The 22,229-nt window shown below is 42.0% G+C and overlaps 1 protein-coding gene across 1 annotated transcript in view; it reads left to right on the top strand.

Annotated features, from left to right (window-relative positions):
- The first annotated feature begins 1,268 nt into the window (after nt 1–1,268).
- Nucleotides 1,269–22,229, top strand: part of LOC115007701 (low-density lipoprotein receptor-related protein 1-like) — an 83,363-nt gene continuing 62,402 nt past the window's right edge. Inside the window, 2 exon segments of the mRNA XM_029430646.1 lie at nt 1,269–1,821; nt 15,475–15,597. Coding sequence (XP_029286506.1) covers nt 1,725–1,821; nt 15,475–15,597 — 220 coding nt within the window. The 5' untranslated portion in view covers nt 1,269–1,724.

Below are 22,229 nucleotides of genomic sequence, written 5' to 3'. Positions count from 1 at the left end.
ATTAAAAACTAAATAAGGACATTACTGCCACATAGACAGGAAGTGATATAAACAAAATCAACATGGAGTCCTTATCAAGATCATATGCAGCAAACGTCACTGAATGTGGCCTTATTTTGCCAAAAAATGTAAAGACATAACTAGTTATTGTCATCAATATTTAAAAATGTATATTCATGCTGTTCACTGGTTTTGGTCCACCTGAGAATTTTGTGATGATGCAATGTTGAATCGTCTGTGGACGTTTGATCTCATTTGGGGCTGAAATCGCTCCTCTTGAAGCATAAAATCATTGGAAGGAGACCTTATGAATCCAGATTGATGCTTCACATCATATTGCCCTATCAAGAATTCATAAATCATTAAAGCTTAATGGATCCACCACTAGGCTTAGTACGGCCAAATTGAAATGTAAATAGGGATCCAGGTGGTAATTGCATATTGAATTAAGTATCTACTTTTCACTTTTCATTTTTAAATGGTGTCTTTAAGATATTTTTGAATACAGGAAATTATTTCCCTATTCTTAAGCTGTGTACTCACGTTGATTTAGTGAATTCCTCATTTGGGGAGCAATAAAGTCTTCCTGGTTGATCTTGATTTAAAGATCTCACTGTATCAAGTAATACACCTTTTATTTTACGCTGTTGTTTGTTTTTGATTTATTATGTTATTCATACATCAACTGGTAAAATGTATCTATTTTAAGAGAATATTTGTATTTATTTATTAAACCTTTTATTTATTGACCATGATGAAAAGCTCATTTTATTACTTTTTTTTTTTTAATTTGTAAAGTGCTTTAATTGATCCCCTTTTCTAAAGTCTAATTAAATACTGATTAGAGTTGCTTAGCTGCTCTATAACCATTAGCAAAGCTCAGGAGGGGAGAAGCAATCATCATTAGTTAGTATTATTAGGTTGTTGTTGTTGGGTTATAATAAGACATATAACCATCATCAACATTAGCACAACAACAACAACACAACGTTGCAAAGTAAATGGAAGTTAAATTAACAGACAATGAATACATTAGCGAATCATGGCCTACGCACTAAAAAACTTAAATCTGGGAGTGAAACAGAATCCAGAGCATTGTTGCAGTGAGACTACAGGAGAGTGTGTGATTTGATGGAGGTGGATGGTTGGGGTGTCGGGTGCTGGAGAGAGAGGGGAGGGCCAGCAGAGCTACTGCTGCTGCGACGTCACTCAGACCGCTGACTGACTGAGCTCCAGGCTTCAGGCTCAATCTGCGGCCAGTAGCAGCAGAGGTGGTGGGGAGGAGAGGAACATTTGATCCATCTGCTTTATTTCCTCCTGTGGCTTCTTTCACCGGGGCAGGGAGAACAAAAGACGGACAACTGCATGATTAGAGGCGCCAGCTCTCCCTCATCTCGACTGCAAAGCCAGGCTAGCTTGATGCTCAGTTCAGCCTGCTAGCCTTTGTGGAAGGGCTGTCCATGCATCCAAGGAGCCCCTAAACAACCCCGGGCTGGGAGAAGCCTCGGCTTTTTTTTGTTGCCTTGACAGTCTGCAAAAAAACACTCTCCAAGTGGGCAGGCAGCAGCATCCCTGTCAGCTCCATTGCGCACCCAGAAAGCGGATTTCCAGTGAGGAGCATCATCGCCTGGGCACGGTTACACGGCGTCGCCTGTCTCCGCAACCTCCAGCTTGACAGGACCAAGAGGCGATTGATGACTAATATTCTTTCAAGATAGGCTAAAATGTTGTGCACCGTGGCCAACATGTTGGCAACCGGATTGCTTTTCTTGGGATTGTTGCACAGTTTGGAAGTATTCGCTCAGCCAAGGGGTATTGATGGTAAGCAAAGCTGATTTTAGGGTAACCAATGTATACAATGCTTAGAAAAAACTAAATAAGTGTGTGCATGGTGATTAGATTTATTGTGTTTTGTGTCCGCATGCGAGACGTGCAGACTGTGCCCTGGAGGAAACACTGCTCTGTTGAGTGAAGCAACGTGGAGGGGATGAAACCGAGGCGAGACAATTAAAGCGGTCTTTTGTTTCTGTCTCCCAGTGCCACATGTGAATATTGCAGTGTCACAGCAGAGATCGCACATTTCCTCCTGCCCTTCACTGGAGACAAGCGCTCTCACACATTTACACTGACATTCAGTGATGGAAATTGTAGCATAGGCCACAGTACCTGCTCAAACCACTTATTTACAGATCGATGCATGCATGTTTAAAACAACACCAAAAAAACAACAACAGCAATCAGATACATTAGTTCTAATTTTTATAAAGTGACAAAGAGGCAAATACATGGTTTGGGACATGTCTTTAAAAAATGTCAGCTTTTTGGAGGCTTCTCTGGAGCCGAAGTGTGTGTGTGTGTGTGTGTGTGTGTGTGTGTGTGTGTGTGTGTGTGTGTGTGTGTGTGTGTGTGTGTGTATGTGTCAGGGCTTCAGGCAGTTCACATTCACCTTACTGAGTGGTGTGTTGCTGTGCAGCAGTCGTGCTACTCCTCTATCAAACAACACTGTAATATAAATATGTCTATCACACCGATGGTAAATTAAAGTGGGTTTTTTCCTCTTAATGGAAAGTGCATGTGGCTGCATGAAGCTTTATTACAACAATATACCCATCTGAGTGGATTATATGTAATTATCACAGTTAGTTTTCCTCTGTAAGATCAGATGTTTGGTGCTGCCATCAACAGGCATATGTAGCACTGCGTCATTGTTGTGTATCAGTATGATTGTTCAGCATATCACCTGGGCTGCACAGGTGAGGATCCTCTGAATGCCAACAGTCATGTTGTGATCTGCAGGCAGATTGTGAGCAGCTCAAAACAGCTCCCCCATACAACCCTGTGAACACACTCCCTCACAGACTGGAACAACTTCTGGAAACTATTAAGCCTCACAGTCCCACTCACGCGCTCCTCTGTTTAGTAAGAAAGGAAAAAGGGCGTTATCAAAGGGGAGTTAGTGCAGACCGATTTGTTAAATTCTTTGCAGGTTAAAAGGGAATGTGGGTTTATTTTCTTTTGCAGAGATATAATGCTTCTCATTCACCTTAGGAATGTCTAACCTGTGAATGAGTGCTAAGAATATTTTAAGATGACTTTATACGGCAAGGAAATGTCTCCTATAAGAAGCACCAGTTGCTGTAAAGATAATCAGGGTTCTACATTTGACATTTCATTAAATCCAGTAGGACTTTAACATGCATGACTGACTTAAACCACGAGCTGCATTTTGTGAGATTCATCGTCGAGCCATAAAGGCTTCCTCTCTGCCTTTGAAGTCATCTCATTTCACTTGGCAATGCAGTGCTGTGAGGTTCTTAGGGAGCAAAGTCCACATAAATGACCACCTTGAAGATAGACTTGGACAGCCTGCAATCACCTGCAGTGTCTCCCTCCTCCTCAGTCTTCAGCAACAGCTGAGAAATGCTGCCTTTTTTTTTTTTTTTAAAGAAAACAGTTTCTGCCTTGACGCACTGTTGTTGTTTTAGTGAAATTTTCCTCCCTCTCAGTCTAAATGCTTTGATTTGATGAGTCAGCCTTGTGCAGTATAGCAGAGGAGATCGCCAAACCTTAGCTTTACTTGCAAACCCAGTGGGCTGCAGAGGCTGCTGTGTTTGACAGAGCCCATCAAGGAAACATATTGTAATTTGTATTAATCAGTCAGACTGACTGTGAGATTTACTCAATTACTCAGATTTTTACTGGGTGCTTGTAATTGTAACACCCAAATGTTGAAGCCAACCTCACCAGACCTTAGCCAACATGTCACTTGTTGTAAGCTAGACTGCATGCTACTCCCTTTCAAGCAAAGCTAAATTGCTTTTTTTTAACCTCTTTGATTGCCTCTTTCATTTTTAAGACCCTTTGAACCACATATGTTACTAGTAAAGTTTTTTCAGACTTGCCTCGTCTTTTTTCCATTTTCTAGACCGAGATTTTCTCTTACTGTCTCTGTGCTGTAACCAGAGCAAAGACCCCAGGCCACGAACAAACCCTGAGTTTAATTGGGTCTAAACTGCTCTTTGTTTTCCAGAGGAGACTTCCACGAACAGTCTCAAATTGTTCAGAAGGCGCTGCTAATTGGGGGCCTAGTGGAAAAGGCCCTAATGAAAGAATTCACACGGTTTCACTCCATGAAAGTACTCTAACTCCAGTGCAAAAAGAGATCACTGGTCCTCAGAAATGGACAGTGCTGTGGTGTTTCCACAGAAAATAGAAAATGGAGAAATGTATTTGACGACAACTGAAATTCTAATTTGAGTCATTTCTATGTGTATCATTCAGACATCTATTTAAATGTGTTCTGAAGTGAGCCATCTCTACCTGAAATGCCTGGTTCCTCCTTTCACGTTTCCTCATTTGTCCTCCCTTAAATGTTAAAGTTATTCATTTAGTAGCACAGGCTGCTTTCTTCTTAATTAACTCACCATCCTGTGCTTCTCCGGGCACGTTTCCCCTGTGGACTCCTCTGCTGTAACATTTGGTGGAGGCCTTAGAACTGGCCCAGCATTTGGCTGTTATTGGGGTGATCCTGCCATCACAATGACATCCACGCGGACAAAAGGTTACCACTTTATTGTTTTATTTACCACTGAGGGCAATATGGAAAACAGAGTACATTTGTTAGATCCTCGTCACTGTTGACCTTACGTCCCACAATCAACGTTTAAGAGTACATGGAGAAAAGCAGTTTATTTAACACAGCTATAAATACATGTTGGTTGCTGCCTAAATACCTTATATGACACACTGAAAACCAGCGACCACGGCATAACTCAGCAGATATAAAATCCAGTACTTTGGTCAGCAGCTTTTCCCGGGGAAAAATAACTCTGAGGCGAAGTAAAGTTCAGTCACATTATTACACCGATGGTTTATGTGGGTGAACAGTAATAATGAAATTCTGTTCCTCTGAAGCCAGAGATTTCCAACTGGCACACAATTGTCAATACAACTGCGTCACAGCTGATGTGAAATCTTAGTGCCCTGAAGGTATTCATTTGTAATGCCCACAGTAGGTTGCTTCATTTATCTAAATACTTGCAGCTCTGTTATCTGCTTCCTTTCCGTTTTTATTTCATGAAAGAAAATTCTGTATTTTAAGCTCAAAAAGCGTAACATTTTTAGAAAATATACGTATTCACTTTTATTTTTGCCGAGAGATGGATGAGAGGATCAATACCACTCTTATGTCTGCCTGTCAATATGCAGCCAGTTAGCTTATGTTAGCGAGACTGTGAACAGCTACCCTGAAGGTATCAAAATCCACATACCAGCAAATCTACGGCAACCAGAGAAGAATCCAGGAAGTCACTGCTCCCGCACATAACCCCTCGTACAGTTGCATTTGACACTTTGGTTTTTGTAGATTAAACAAATGAGGTATAACATGTTAATCAGCGAGTTTAAAAGATGCTAGTTGGAGGATGTGTTAACAGAGCAAGGCTAACTGTTGCACCTTGTTTCCAGCCTGTATGCTAAGCTAAGCTAACTGTGTCCGTCTTCACACTGAGCGGATAGATATATAGATGTATAGATATATAGATATATAGATGTATAGATAGGCAAGAATCCAAATAAGCGTATTTTGAAAAATGTGACTCCTAAATCGATCTTCTAATCTCATTAGGAATTAAAAAGGTTCATACAAATGAGACCTTTCTTTATAATAGCCTGAAAACACTGCAGAAGTGTTTTAATCTATTATCGCTAAAGTGCTCTGGGTAAACGTGGCCATGCTTGTCAGAACAGCTCTATGACCCACTTTAGAGTAGTGACCCACTGATTGAGATACACTATCGAGATGGAGCTATTTAAGGATTAGAGACAGAACGCCGTCTCAGGAGGCCCTCTGAAAGAATATGAGCAGAAAGTTGCTAGAGGATATCATGAACACGCACGCGTGTTTTGACACCACAGCTATCAATACATGAAGGGAAGGGTAGGGGGGAGGGGGGATCACTGGTGAACACAGAATCAGAAAGAATGCTAAGCCCCACCTGCCAGAAGTCATTGATTAGTAGCTTAGACCAAATCCTCAGTGTTATTATCTCTCTTGGGGGAGAAAAAAAACAGAAATCCGAGCCATCTTGCCATTTGTTCTGTCTTGTGAAGACTAGAAATAACTGCCTTGTAAACAGAGTAATTCAAAATTCATCCAATAAGAGTGAGAATAGAAAAGAGGAGAATGACTTATCTGCAGTGTTTGCAACTTCCCACCTGCAGTCACTCATAATAGTATTTGATGGGGCACATTGCCAAACCTGGGATTGAACGATAACCTTTGAATCGTCATGTTTCTTTTTAAATTCAGAGTTTTAACATCCGTCTCTGTGGTACAGTTTGGGGAGATGCCAGTAAGAGCTTTACATACTCAGCAAATGTTGATCCAATCCATTGGGTCATGCCTGTTTGGTTGACTTTGCAAATGTTGTCTAGCTTTATTGATAAGTAAAATATTGATTATAGTTTCTTTAATCCTGTAGCGGCTTTGGTTAAACTTATAGTAAATCCATGTGCGATGAAAGCCATCACTTTGTTTTTATAACCGTAGCTCACTTTAGTTTTATGTGATACGCAATTTAATATTGAATCCTTACACTTTTCCTTGATATATCACAGGAAGCAACAGATATTTCACTTTATGGTGTTACAGCACACTTATCAGTCTGGGAATGATTTAAGAATCTATTTAAGAGATCATACTCCCTTGATAATTCAGCATTTGTTTCTGCATGAGTAATAGAAAGAGAGTATCATGTGTCATAAGAAACTTTATTAGTGATGAAGCTATTATCACAGAGCAGCCGTCCTTCACATACAGTAGCTATGTTCTTCAGGTGTGAATTTCCTCCGGCTAAAAGAGTGCGATAGTGTTGTCTCATTCAGCCCACGTTTGGCCGTTCATAACAAACCAACGGTCGTGATTAAAAACCTGACCCCATACACATCACTGCTTAAACTCATTGTGTAATTCTGTCGGTTTGAAGGGAGCAAGTGTAGACATCAAACAATTGTGCTGCTTTTTTTTTTTAAAGTTATATTTTCGGGCTTTTCATGCCTTTATGATAGAGAAGTGCAGATTATGAAATTGACTCAGCCTTTTTATATGGGACGCCTGTGCTACTGGTTGAGCTACCGGGACGCCCCACAATTGTGCTACTTAATTGTGTTTATTTGATTGTTGACTGTATATATCAATAACTAATGTAACTGTATTCTATATTGAAGTAACAGGAACCCGTGTTAACGCTGAGGTCAGGTCGGATGTCTCGAGTTGTCCCGTTCACAGCATACATGGGCATAACATGCTCCACTGTGTCAGTCTGAGAGGAACGTTTGTTGGTTATTGTTACAATTGACACTTGAGGCTATATTGCTTAGTGTTGCTGCATAAGATTGAGTCTATCTATTCCAATCATTAATGCACAAGGTAAAGCCCAAGCGTCGTATTACTTTGCACGTCGCAAACATCGCTGAGTCTTAATTTCAGCTCCACATAGAAATAGTCATTTTTTGGTTCATAAAATGTTTCCGATCTTGGTTCCTCCACCAGATGAAATGCAGTCTATTTTTAGCATCAGCCCACACAACAAATACATTCATTCACATCCATTTAAGCCTCCGCTAGAAGGGTTTCTTCACTGACTTCCATTTATTTCTGGGACAAACGTGTGACAGCAGACTCGCACCTATTTGAAGATTTCTTGTGAATTCATTCCTTGTAGGGAGAACATTGAACAAAAGCAAACCTCATTCTTCTCTACAGTACATGCTGATAAAGTACAGTATGTATCGAGCCTTCACAATTCAACATCCCTAATAGGAGTCGACGCAACTTAGGGTTTCAGATATGTCACACATTCAAACAATGCATCTTCAACGACACACACATTCAGCATAGAGGTCACTATTCATGCAACCGTGATTGAGATTTATTCCCAAACTTCTAATCCTAAACACAAAGTACCCAACCATAACCTTAACATAAGCTTAATTGTAACACTAATCCCTCAAGCAGGGCGTTCACCCTTCACTTAGTGGCAGAAATCTCCTCACATGGCCCCACAATTATTATTTCTGCCTTCCGCCTGAGCAAAAACAGCAAAGGTGAGAAATGTTTGAAGGTGATATTGCATCCAGTAAATCTCTATTGTACACGTAGTGATCTTCACATTTACTGTGGAGGATTTGAATGTGTGGATCTGATTTTGCAAAAACTGTCGATCAAGAACGCGGAAATGTCTTGAAGTTATTATTATTATTATTGTAAAACTTGCTTTGTGGAAGATCGTTAGATGAGAAGATCGATATCACATCTGTCCGTTAAATGTTAGGCTACAGGCAGCTGCTGGGTAGCTTAGCACAAACATTGGAAACAGCTAGCCTGGCTCTGTCGATGGTAACACAATCTGCCTTCCAGCACTTCTAAGACTCACTAATCATGCTATGTATTTGTTGTTTAATCCGTACAGAAAGACTGAGGTGATAAAAGAGAAGTGTCTGCTCTATGGAGGGTCACTGACCGGACTGTTTCTTGCCTGGGAGCAGTAACTTACTTCCTGATTTCCTGGCAGCCCAAAAATAAGTCCAGCACATAAACCTGCGAACTGTAGTTTCTTCAGTGCGGTTTCTGTACAGATTAAACAAACAAGATATCATGTGTTATTATTGAGGGGCTTGTTGGCAGATTGTGTTTCCTTTTGGCCAGAGCCAGGAGAGTGTAACGGCAGCAAACTTCATGCTCAAATGTAAAATCTGTGTATCAAATGTGGGTGTCATTAGCAGCGCTCAGGTTTCTTCAGCACATAGTGAATGTGAGAGAACGTTCTAGAGAAACTCGTCTCGTTCCGTTGAGCTCATGCGTCACACTGAGACTTGAAACTTGTACCGGACTTATGAAAGGGCACTAAAGAATTGCATATAATCTTCTTTAATATGTTTCCCCCGGCAGCATACTAAGTAGGCTTAATTGTCATTTTTCTCCCTGTGCAGCTACGTACAGCGTGTGCTCTCACGGCGGTGAGCCGAAGGGATTTGTCTAAACTGACTTGATAATGGCGGATCACACCTTGTGGTTTTCTGCTTCGTCCTCAAACTCTGCTGCAGCTTCCACACCGACTCTAGCACAAATAGCAGTCGTGGTTGATTACCACTCAGGGGTTGAGACGTGGTGAAATCTCAGCCAGACATCCAAATAACTCTTAATTAAGTTCACATTTGATTACTCTGCTCGGCTTAATAGGTTCTGCCTCTCACTTTGACTGTGTTTGTGCTCCGATCTGACCGGTAAAACCCAAAGCGTTGCAGGCAGGAGTCGGACCGTGTTGTCCTCCGCGACGGCAACTTTCACCAGACATGAGCACATTCCTGATGTTAATTCTCTTCAGCTCTAAGTGCATGCATAACACACACTTAGGTAGCCTTTCAAACACACAGTCTGTCTTAGAAACACACATCTCATTAAAACCATTCTTAGATTAAACATTCATCCAGAGGGTGAGCAGTCGAGCAGCTACACACACACACACTGAAACAATGTAAACATGAATTAGCTTTGTCGTCCAGACTCTGTGGTATTCATGTCTAAATGTGTCCACTTCCACAGCTCCTCCAAACTCTGCCGGAAAGGTTTATTTAAAAGGTACAGCTGGGGCCTCTTTTTCTCTGTTTTGTAACGTGACAAATTGGAAAACTTTTTTTCCCTGCCTCTTCCTTCTTCTCACTCTCTTCCATTACAAAATCCTGAATCATTTGTGCCTGGGCTGTGGAGGATGAGGAGGTGGCAGGCCGCAGCCAGAGAGGCCAATATAGACACTTCCCTCATTTTCTTGGCGCTTAGCAGAACCCCCTCGGGTCAGCCCAAAGGTCAGCAAAATAGTCCCCTGCCCCTCTCTCTTTCCGCTCTGCATCAGTCTCTTCCTATTTGTCTTCCCTTTGGGCTTTGTTGTGGCTGTTTGCTATCTCGTTACCGGCCAAACTTGGTCTTGTGTCGTCTAAATCTAAAAAGAAAGTTCATCAGGGCTGGAGTGCTACTGAACACCAAATATTAAAAACATTTCTCACTTGATATTCTTTATGGATCAGTCTGAGTTGTTTACCATTAACTTCCTGCAGCATTGCTGATGTTTTATTCTGTTAAGATATTTAGCTATGAGTAAATGTTAAACTGGCCATGTTGCAATGTTATTCCAATCGGTGAAGATAAAGTGCATATAAAAGTTTGGCCAACTGGGCGTCAATGTTGAGATTGATTACACACAATTCAGGTTGTTTATCTTGCCCTTATATAAACCTCCCTTTCGTAAACATGCGAAGAGATAACGAAGCTTTATCACGTCTAACAGCGAAGAGCATTTGGTAGAGCAGGAACATCTTCTCCCCTTGAGAAACAGTGTATTATTAGTGCGAGTACACGCTATCTTCAGTAGACTAAACTAAATGTTTTTTTTCCCAGAAGACATTGCAACAGTCTTTGTAAAAAAAACTTCCCCCTGCACTTACATTAGCCAACACACCCACCTGGTGCTTTTGTGTGGCCTGCCAGCTTTTATTATTCTCCAATAGCTTTGGATGAATCGGTATGAAGGATCACTTTCTCGTATCTGAGCAATCCTGAGTTTATTCCTTCTGTGTGTCGTAGAGCAGCTGCTGTCATGTAAAAGCATTAACTTTATGCGTGCGCAAAATACATTTGTGTGCCTACGTTGTATTTCTCCACCTCTGTCCTTCCACTTCTGCCATTCTCAGTCTCTAACAGTCATACTGACATGTTCAAGGTGTGCATGTGAGTGACTCGAGTACAGGGGGGAACCCAAGTCTGGTATCTCACAGAGGCAGCTAGATTCTAGGGATATGAAATGAGACTTAAGTAAAAGATCTAAACTGAAGATAATCATCCGTAGTGCACAGTATTCTTCGAAAGAGTATTCCATTTTTCAACTGTGCTAGCAGCATGGCTCTATGGATGGCAATGTCTCTCCGTCTGTTCCTCGGCTCATCCACCACTTCGGTGCAAATATATATCGAAATTTGGATGAATTACTATGAAATGTAGTACAGACATTCATGGTTTCCAGTGGATGGATTGTAATAACTTGAATGATTCTACAACTTCTCCTCTAGCACCGCCATGAGGGTGGTAACCTTTGTGGCTATAAGTGAAATGTCTCCACAACTATTGAATGGATTGCCATTCAAATGTTGCACAGACATTCATGTTCCCTTCAGGATTTATCTTGTACTATCGTCAGGTTAGTTTGTCCAATACCTTCAAACTAACAACATCGGCCTTAGCTGTACTTTGTGTTTCGTCCTAATTAGCAAATGTTAGCATGCTAACACGCTAAACAAAAATGGCTAACATCATGTCAGCATATCGCTCAAAGCACCGTTGCTCCGTAGATCAGCCTCACGGAGCTGCTATGGGTACGGCTGCCGATTCCTCATCTTGTTCTACTGGGGCTGGTAGATGAACATGGTTTGCACGTTTGCGGATGCTTAGCTGATCCCTGACCTTCTGGTTTGTGGTCTTGCCTCTACTGTGAGGTCAGAGGGCTGGATAAGTTACAGAACAGCAGCCCTGGAGCTGGTGCAGATTGTCTTGCTCAAGGGCACTTGAATAGTGGCTGTTCCATTGAAGGAGCGATACGATATGCAGCCGGTTTTGAAAAATGAATTCCATACTACTCAAGCTTCCTTTCAGCACCACTGTTGACAGCTCTTTAGGTCCACCTTCACCTCAACTGCTGGTAAGTGGTGCGTGATGAGGCGGTAGTCTCAGTGTCTGCTGGAGCTTTGTAGTGACCTGGTTGATCTCAGAGGGCAGGCCTCCGACTTATTTTTAGCACTGCTGTCGGTGTCGGAGGGAATGAGGCTTTGGCTGGTGGCGAGGCTTGTGTTTGCCTAAGAAGAGGACTCTTCCTCCAAACTAGACTGAGCTCATCTTGGAGGACCATCAGACAGCGGCGGGGGCAGAGGGCAGAGGATTTGTAATCCAGCCCAAATGGCGATGACCCAAAGCATTTTCACTCAGCCACCACTTTGGTAAACACACAGGCAGCTCATTGATAGCATGTGTGACATTCCTCCATCCCATCTCAGTATCCCAGCCCAGCTCAGTCTGTTCTCAGATCTTCAGGCCTGCCCCCAGCTGTGAGAGCCCTGCCCCCGCTTTGACTTGTAGTTAGATCCCCGCCTCTCCATTTGCTCTCATTGCTGCAGCTCTTTCTCTTATGTCATCCTGTGTCATATCCATATGTTTGCCATCTTTTTTGTTTTTTAGCTTCATCCTCTTCCTCCCTGCATCCTTTTCTTTTGAAACAAAAGACAAACCCGTTGAGCCCTGTTGTGTTGTGCAACAGTTCATAAAACTGTGAGACAAACATCTCAAATGTATGACCGACTCTCTTTAAACTTGGTTATATTAAACAAGATGTGTCGAGCACAGATTTAATTTAAAATGGCATTATAATTTGTGTCAACATCTGTCTCCAGAGACATATTTATTGTGTCCTGCTTCACATGCAAATATAGTGAACCTGTACACTACCGATGTCATTTTTCCATGCCACCAACCCAAAGAAATAACATGCATCAGGTAAACCTATCTGCGCAAGATATTAGACCAACACACAGCTGTCCTTCTCAGTGGATTCATTTCTTCTCATTTCAGTTCATGATCTACCATTTCACATTTTGAACCTGTATGTATTACTGATATAATATTAAAGTCAGTGAGGGCAGGAAAGTCTTGCTATCCAGCAATAAATACTTTTAACTATCTATCAGCGTCATTTCTACTCAGTAACATGCAATCTTGGAACAAGTGGCTATAGTTCAGTGTCTGTCCACTGACAAACTGTGGTTGGATTGATCTGTACACAGTGTAAATACAGTTCTTTAATGCAGATGTGGATGTTTGTAAAGGCCTTTGTCTACACTCCCTTTGCTTCTCTCTAACCATCACAGCTAATAAGCTGGTGGTACAGTAACCTTTAACGCTGCCTGCCTTCACCCTCGGCTAACTAACCTCCTGACCTACTTGCTCTGGTCCCTGATATGTTTCTGTCAGCAGCATCTTGTGGTTGAGTCGAGCGTACACTCATCCCACAACCATTAGTGGAAGCCGAGTTAACAGCAAGTCGAGTTAAAGCATGTCTAAATAAACAATAGACAGACGCACCGCAACTAGCTGCCTGCTATGGCTAGTGTTGACACCTCTGAACATACTAACAAACAAATAAACACGCACGAAATAAAAGAGATGAGGTGCAAAAAGGAAACGTTTTAACACAAGCCTGGTTGCATTTCATGAATAATTCAAATCCTTGTAACTTCTGAGAGAGAGAAAAAGATGCCCCTCTACACGCCCACTCACACACATGCACGCACAGAGACACACACACACACACACACACATGCACGCACAGACACACACATCACAGCGGTGCACAGAGGAGGATAAGTGGGGAGTCTATGAATGTGTGCAGCAATATGTCAGGTCGAATTCATGGTATTTAGGTTGAGCTCCATTTCAAGATTCCCTTCACCGCTGGAGTCGGAGCATAGCATTAAATGTAAATACAGTCATCCTGTTTATCCTGTTTCATCCCATCTTCCACTCCTAGTCTATCCCATGCTCCCCTCCCCCCTTGTCCTATTCATCATGTTATATGCCATCGTGCTATATCACCGTTTCCAATCAGTGCTTTATATGATGAACTACGTTGCTGAAAAGGTATCTGTACAAGGGAGATGTCAGCGCTTGTCCAGACACCACACCTGATGTTCTACGCGGTGGCACAAAGAAATGAAAGGGGATTGCGCATAAAAAGACCTTGCCGGATGTAGAGAGGAATAGAGAGAAAGATCAGTTCAATCACAGCCTGGTGATAAACATTCAAACACTGAGCCGTCCATGAGGAATCCTAATCATAGCTTAGGGTTGCCTGTTGCTCACGCTTTAAATGTCAACTGGTAAATTGTTTTTGTTTTAATGAATTAATAGTTTTGGAAGAAGTAATGTTTTATGAAAGCAGCACATGAAGGACAAACACTTCAGTGGATTTGTTTTGTATTCGGCTGAAGCTCTCGTCCTTTAGTGTCGTGTTATGTACTCCTGGCGACTTGATTACAAGTGAAGCCAGACACAGACAGTGTATTGGTTCTTTTCAAATGAGCTGAATCAATTGTATCAGTGTTAATATTGGATTTTATTTTGATGTGACTGCCAGCTCTGCTGTATTTGCAGCCATTGTGCCAACAGTTTGTTGACAAGTCGTGTCTTTTCATCAAGTGGAAGATATCGCCGGTGTAAGACATTCCAGATATCGTTGACTAGGAATTATAAGTCAGAGCTGGCGAGAACTTCTTTTTCCACTCGGCTGCTCGTAATACATGAAGTTCAAACGATATGAATTGACATTATATGTGTGTGAAGGCAGTTGTTGGCACCTAAGACATTACGTACTATTTATTTTGCTTATAATTAATAATGAAACTGACTAATAAGTAACTATTTTGTACAAGGAACTTATCCAACTCTAAGTAAGAATAAAACATCTATTCAGTGTAAAAATGTAGTCAGTTGTTTGTTAAATTATTCAGTGCATAATAACACGGAGGGCATGAAAATAAAAGGCTTGTTCATGAAACCTGGATGATATGAATAGCTTCTCAATGACAGCTGAATACCTGCTGAGAGAAAGACTGTTACAAAGCTTCGGTCAGCTCTTACATTGTCAAATAGAGTTTGTATTTCCCAAGTACTGCGTGCACAATAAACAGTAATGCACTCCTGCACATCTGTGGATTTTTTAAAATCTTTAAGTTGTATACTAAAATAGATAATAAAGTAAAGCACAGTACCTCACTACCTTTTATTTCCCCCTATATCTTTCCTACTCAGCATAGCAGCACATTGTCGTATCAACCTCCACTCAGAGCTTCCCCTGAACGCCCCTGGGTAACTCTGCTTTGTTGCTTGTATGTGTGTTGTCAAAGTGTTTATGTGCTGTTCAGAGGAGGACTTGAATTAGTGTGGGTTTGAATACGGCCCCCCATTTGGCTGTGGCTGGAGTGGGCAGATTTTCCTCTCTCTCTGGAAAAGTTGGATTGAAGGGGGAAATGGATGATAGCAGGGCAATTCACAGAACAAGATGTTCTTTGACATCCTCCAGACATGTTGCATCACTGCTATTGGCCTGGGAACACTGACCTGAATATTTATGTGCAGCGAAGTTTACCAAAGCCTCCATGAATGTGGGTTTGGGTTTCTGTGTATCCATTCTCCAACCCCTCCATCAAGTAGCATCTTTCCAGCACCTAATTAGGACCAGAGAGGACCACTATTGACTCTGAACACAAGAGACCCCGCTTGCTAATGAGACCTCGAGAATAAAGATCACTGACACAAAAGGAGCTCGTTTTTTCTCCAGAAATCTTTTAATTAATTCACTTTTCTTTGTCTCTTTTCAGCTCCAAAGACCTGCAGCCCAAAGCAGTTTGTGTGCAAGGACGGGGTGACGTGCATCTCTAAGGGCTGGCGCTGCGATCGAGAGAAGGACTGCCCAGACGGCTCTGACGAGGAGCCGGATGTTTGTAAGTCTTACAAACTTTAAACTGCTGAGTTTAAACAGTCCAATATATTATATATAGGCACTGGGTTACCATCCTGTGCACCATCGTTGTTATGATCCTGCTTCGTCTTACTGTCACAGCACAGTGAACTTTGGCTGACATTTAAAGCATTTAGAGAAGATAATTGCAGGCTCGAGAGGAAATGCTTTCTGGCTTACAGTATGCAGATCTCTATATGAGTATTATATCATTTAAAGCACCTCTAGGCAGACACTTTTATTTTGCCCATTCAAGTCTATAAATTGTGTAGAAGTACAAAAGCTCTCACTGCTTATCTTCTCTGATATGAATAAGGAAAAATTCAATGTTTGCCGAGATTTTATTCATGTAATATCTTCAACTTATCTTTTGGCAATTGTGGGAACTATGTAGATTGATTTGACTTGAATGCGATTGAACGGGCGCAGTCTCCAAGTGTAAAACCGCCTCGCAAAGAGATGTAAAACCTGCCATGCTAAATGACATTTTTGTGAAAGCAAACGTATGCTAATATGTCACTGTAGCGTTTGATCCCTCCGAACACATTCTAAAAGCAGTCGTCTGTTAACACACTGAGATTGTTGGTCTATTTGATTTATTTGGCGAAACACAGCAAGGCTGGAGAAGTAATGGGATGTTTCATCAGCGAGTGAGAGAAGCCATTCTTCTTTTAAACAGTCCTGTCATGCCCAATTAGGACATTTACAAAGTTTGTCTTTTTTTGATTGATGTGATTTCCTTTTGCATTTAGAGCCACAGAGGATGCAGTCATGAGACAAACCGAAAGTAATTCTCAAAAAAAAAAAGACAGCCGTCGTTTCAAAGTCTTCATTAGAGTGGGGATGCTTTGAGGCTGAATCCCTGGGGAGGGGATGAAAGCAGCAGTGTCTTTTTGGTCAGCCTCTTAGACTGAAACGCCTGTAGTTTTCTAAGAGGACAGAGGGCTTTGGGGGGGGGGACAGTGTGTGTGTGTGTGTGTGTGTGTGTGTGTGTGTGTGTGTGTGTGTGTGTGTGTGTGTGTGTGTGTGTGTGTGTGTGTGTGTGTGTGTGTTTGAGTGGCGGTTGGCCTGTGAGAGAGTGAGTGAGGCCAGGGTAGAGTGCTGTAGCTGCAGTCTAGACGCAGAGACTGTATGAGAGTAGGTCTGGAAGTCATTAGAGACTCGCCCAGAGCAATGGAGAAACCTGCTGTTTTTCACAAACTGCTCTCCTCCCCCCCCTTCTCATCTGTGGGCCAGTCTCCTTCCATGTCTCTATCTGGGACAGAAACAACAGTGACTCCATCCTCTGTCTCCTGCTACTCCCTCTAGTTTATGCCAAACGCTCTCAAAAACAACAGTTATAGGACCTATGCTGTAGTGGGACCTGACATTTCGCAGTGTTAGGGATTGAAAACCCAAAAAAGTCAGAGAGACAATAAATGCCAATCCTTGTCTTCGCTTTCATAGCATTTAAATGTTTGGCTGAAGTTAAGATCGGGGAGTGAGGAACGTTACAAGTACATTACAAAAGGCTGAAGTACTCACTTTAATCTGCTACTTTAAGTACGAAGGTCACTACAGAAGGTTAAATAGTCAGGGGGCTTTTTGGCTTTCTTTTTGTTTCATTGAAATTCAAAGGATAAGTCTGGTGACATTCTGTAGTTTTATTTTTTGTCAACAAACCACATATAAAGCCATCAATGAATTGATCCTGTAGCCAAAGCCTGATATAATTTCTTCGTCTGAGCCATGGACCTCCTATTGTTTTTCAAACCTGTTGAAAAAAACATCAACGAGCCACACAGTTGCACTGGGCGACATGTTTCTTCATCACGGGGAACATGGGCGCTGTAGTTTATTTGAGTCAGTCCCCACGTACTCCGTCATGCTGCCTTAAATAGTTCCTAGTGCGGCAAATCTGCAATTGAAAAAGTTCCCAAGAACAAATGTACTCCTGTTTGAGTCACACATTTTAAAGAATGAAAGTATATATTTGTGACACATCTCTAAAGATTTGCCTCTTCAGTGTAACCACATCATCCATCATCCAATTCAGACATTGCCACATGTCTTCCCCCTCTCTCCCCATGTTTCCCGAAGCTCTCTGCTGTCAAAATGCTTGTGAAACAAAGCTTAAAAACATTATGTTTGGTGCAAAGCAGATGTTTGCTGTCGAAGCTGTGCAGTATAATGAATGTCCCCCCCAGTTAAATATGGTCGATTAGCATTTGTGTTGCTCATCAGATGTATACAGTATACATATAAAGAAGTTGTCAGAAGGATTGAAAATGAAAATTGTCATGTTTTATGAGTATGTATCCCAAACTGTATGTACACCACCCATACACTAGTAGCATTTGTAGTTGTATTGTTGTGATAAATGTGCTCTTTGTGAAGGTGCTATTGCAGATGCTTCTGGTTGAAAAGATGCATGAGAGGTTTATTTATTCACTCATGTGGATGGGGCCTCACAGTGGCCTTTGTTAGTGTGTTGGCTATTGCCAGTGAAGTCAGCCACTGTCCAGTGCAGCTGCTTTGCCCCGCTGTGTAACCCCCACAATGCTGTTCTTTGTACCCCGGGGTGCTGGGTCAGACTGGCATAGAGGGATACTGAAAGAGTAAAACAAAAACAAAATGGTTGTCTGGGCATATGACCTTTTTTATATGGAGCTTTGATCTGCATTCCCAATCAATGAACAATTGAAAGCCATGCGATGAAGATACATGTGAAGAGTATTCGTCTGGATCACCTTCAGGTGGGGAGGGGGCTGTCGTAGAGCTAGCATCTCCTCAGGCTGTAGACTTTATTGGGGCCCTGAAATATTCCCACGTGCAGTGAGTGTGCCTTGGAAACACAGGAAGTGTGTAATGCGGAAATGGCGTCCCCTGCCCCTGGCCTGTAATAAGGCCAGTTTTACAGACAGTTCCCACCTAGGCTACAATTAGCTCTTTAGGAGATGAAGCACTTTTGTAACAGCCACTTCCAGAGTGGAAAACACAATCTTTCATGATGTAATGTGTGTCTCAGTGACTCCTATCAAAAGAAATGAAAAACCACCTTGATGTATGAACCATCTTTTATGTACTTGCTCAGAAGTTAGTAGACCCTCAGCAGTTGTAATGAAACATAAGGGGGGGGGGTTGTTGTTTGGTGCATATTTGATCAAGTGTGCCATTTACCAGACAGCCAAAACCAGTGGTTATATTGTTCAGATATGGAAGAGTAAGTTATCTGTTTGATCCTGCAACTGTCTCCTAAAAGCAGCCACCACCCAGTCCAGATAGCCATCAAGGTGTCAAGGAAAGCAGCCTTTACTCAACATGAAAGAGTCTGTCGCCTCGCAGCACCTTGTTCCTGCAGGAACCTGCTGCAGGTGTGAGAGCTTGTGCACACAACCGGCTCTCTTCTACACACATACACACAATTAATTTCTCTCATGCAGACAATGAAGCAAACATTTTACCATTTCTAAAAAAAGTTCAAAGATGATTCACACTTTTAGACTGAAACGAAACCATGAAGTTTCAAACTATTTCCTTATATGATGCTAAAACGCTCCATATAGCTAAAGGGAACTGCGAGTCATTCTGTGTTGGATCACCTGTGACACACAGTCATTTTATCCTTTGTTTAATTTTAGATTTTCATTTTATTTGTCATATGCAAGTTAACACGGGGTCAACAGTACAATGAAATGTGTGCGAGAGAGACAGCATGTCAGCTCAGAAGAATTAGCTAAATTAAATTATATATATATGAAATATTTTAAAATAAGTACTATATACAATAAACAATAATTACAAAAGTTACAAAATGACAAAAAATGACAAACAAAACGTACATATATGAAGAGAACATTAAAATAAAGTTATCTTTCATTGAAGCACACATTTTCAGCGGTGCCAAACTCATAAAGATTCATAAAGGTCCCAAAATAAGTTATTTAAGACTTGTGCAACACTAACAGTAAAGCCGTATAGAGAAACTGCATATATAATGTATACATACATGCCCTATTTAAGGGTGTGGTGAGCTGGATGTGATCCACTGGCCACCAATTGGCCATTTTTAGTTGAGGACTTGAGGCTGGGGCAGGAGAGAGGGCAAAGCTGGCCCCTTAAAGCAGGACAAGAAAAGCGTGTCAGGGGTTTAAATTTTAAAAAGACTATTATGTAATCTCGGCAGGGCTCTCTGCAGAAAGGGGGTGGGGCAGGACGGAGGCACCCTTAGGGAGGGAGGGAGGGGGACAGGGAGCGAGCCTGGGACAAGACAAGAGAGATAGAGCGGGCGAGAACGAGGGGCACGAACAATAATCCTAATATGATAATTGGAGGAATAGACTCGCAGATGCTGAACACCTGGCTACGCCTTGTGGCTGGTCTATCGCTATGACAAACTACCTTGTGTCTGTTAGTAGCAGTAATACATGACTACATCCTGTATGCGAGATTGCATTATTGAATACATAAATTTGGCTTCTGCATCGGTTTATTTAACTTCGGGTTCCTCAGGATTCTTGGCTCGTCCTCGCCCTTTCCGCACCCCTTGGGCCTTTCCTGTCATTTGCATAGCTTGTGCATAGTATAGTTTTTATACGCGATAATCAGCCGTCTGTCCTTTGAATTAGTTTTGTAACGCTTCACGTGACAAATGAAAATGACTTGGTGGGCTTGGTGCTTAATATGGGATGATTAAAGAACTGTGAGACACAACAGACCGAATGGCTTTCAGATAGTTAGTCATTCTGGGGCAGCAGTATGGCCCCCTCTGCTCTTTACAAGAAAAACTTGCACAACAGTAATAGTTTTAAGTTAATCCTCGGCCCACTGTGAGGAAATAAGACGCCAATGAATCAAATAATGAGTCTTTTCAATCTGAGAAAAAGTCGCTACGTAAGAACATTATTCAACGGGCAATGGATCTATTTTTCCTCTTTCATCTGTGTGTGTGTGTGTGTGTGTGTGTTTGTGAGAGAAAGAGAGACAAAAAGAGTGTGTCTGTGTGTATTATTTAAACTTTTATTATCTGCTCTTTTATACATAAGCTTAAGGAAATACGTGCGCCGCAGGGTGAATGACTTACTTACTTTTCCTCTTTCATAACCAATACTTATATAGACTCAATCTATTTCTTTGAATGCGGTATCTGGTGCTGTTGTCCTGTATGAATATTGCAATTGACTTTACTGATAGAACTGTTTGCTTAGTGGTTTCTGTGCCCCGAGGAGCAGTGGTGCTGCTGTGTTTGGAGAAGGCTCAGTTTGTTGTGCTTTCTATGGCTGGATTTAGCCTTCCTGCTTTGCTTGTCGCTCTGCCAGCCACCTCAAAAGCCCCCCCAGGAAGGAATAAAAATGTGGGGTTGATATCTTGTAAGGAAAGGGGTAAGGAGAGAGCGCCAAAGAACCAACCATCAAGTTCCGGGTGCAGAGAGGGCAAACATGTGTTATTGCCTGGACAAAGGGAATTCATGTAGCTAAAAATGAACCCACTGTAGTGTTTGTGAGGCACCACAGGTATGATTAGAGTGGCAGGTTAATGTGTGAAGACAGGATAACTGTCAGAAATTAACAATGGTATTGTTACCCACATGACTCTGCGGCTAGCTGTTGCTGTGTCTGCGCTTTTGCAGCCTGTGGTATTTTTTGACAAGACTGATTGTTGAGGAGCAACATGAAAACAACACCCTCTCATTCAGCCGCTGCGTCCTCTCTTAGCCTAAGTGAAGCTCTGGTGTTGTTGCGTCTTGTTTTCGGTGCCGTGTCCTAGTTGTTTTTGGAGTTTTGTTTCTTTGGCAGGGCAGACGAAGGAGGGAGGTCAAGGGGTGCTTCGGGCTGCTTGGTCAAGATCAGGGTGCTCCGTCCAAGAATGTGTCATGTGGGCCAAGAGCATCATGGGGAGGGCCAGGCGGTTTGTGAGGACATGGCCAGAGAAACCCAGGATTAGTATGTCATTAAGAGCAACCCGTTGCAGTAAACTGGTGCAACACTATTTATTCATGAGGTATATTTATGGATCAATCAACATGTTAAATTATTCAGCTGTATCTGGATGGTTGATGTCTGTGAAGAGTAGCAGGATTATGTTTTTTTAATTAACTTGCTTGTTAGCAGGATATGTAGGCCCTATGTGTATTTCTGCCATTGTTTCATATGCTGAAGCGCTTGTAGTATTTAGAAGACTCTCAAGGCAGTGGGTAGCCTCGTTGCTCTTTACAGTTGGCCTCTTTCTGGCCCACATAAAGTCCCTTTTATGTTTTAGCACTGGCAGTGTCTTGTTTTTTGTTTGTGTGTTTGCTATTGGTTGAATAAGCATTGTGTTGACTAGCATATGGAGGGGAAGCACGAACTAGTGAATGGAAAATCCCCAAAGCTCTGGGCTCGGGGACAGCCTGATCCAGACCCAGATCCTGACTCCTTCTCAGTCAGCTGGGCCTCTTTTCTACCACTGGAGAGGGAACACAGATGAATAATTCTGCAAAAATGTTACTCGTATGGCTGTAACTAAAGGTTATTTTTTATTAACGATTAGTCTGCCGATAAGTTTCTCGATTGATCGGTTGGCTTAGAAAATGTCAGGAAATTGTAAAGATCCCTTTTTCTCAAAGTCCAAGGTGATGTCTTATGTTCAGTGTAAGGA

This window comes from Cottoperca gobio, chromosome 5, assembly GCF_900634415.1.
Source record: "Cottoperca gobio chromosome 5, fCotGob3.1, whole genome shotgun sequence".
NCBI lineage: Eukaryota > Metazoa > Chordata > Actinopteri > Perciformes > Bovichtidae > Cottoperca > Cottoperca gobio.
Note: the sequence above shows the minus strand (reverse complement) of the source record. Positions and strands in the feature narration are given on the sequence as shown.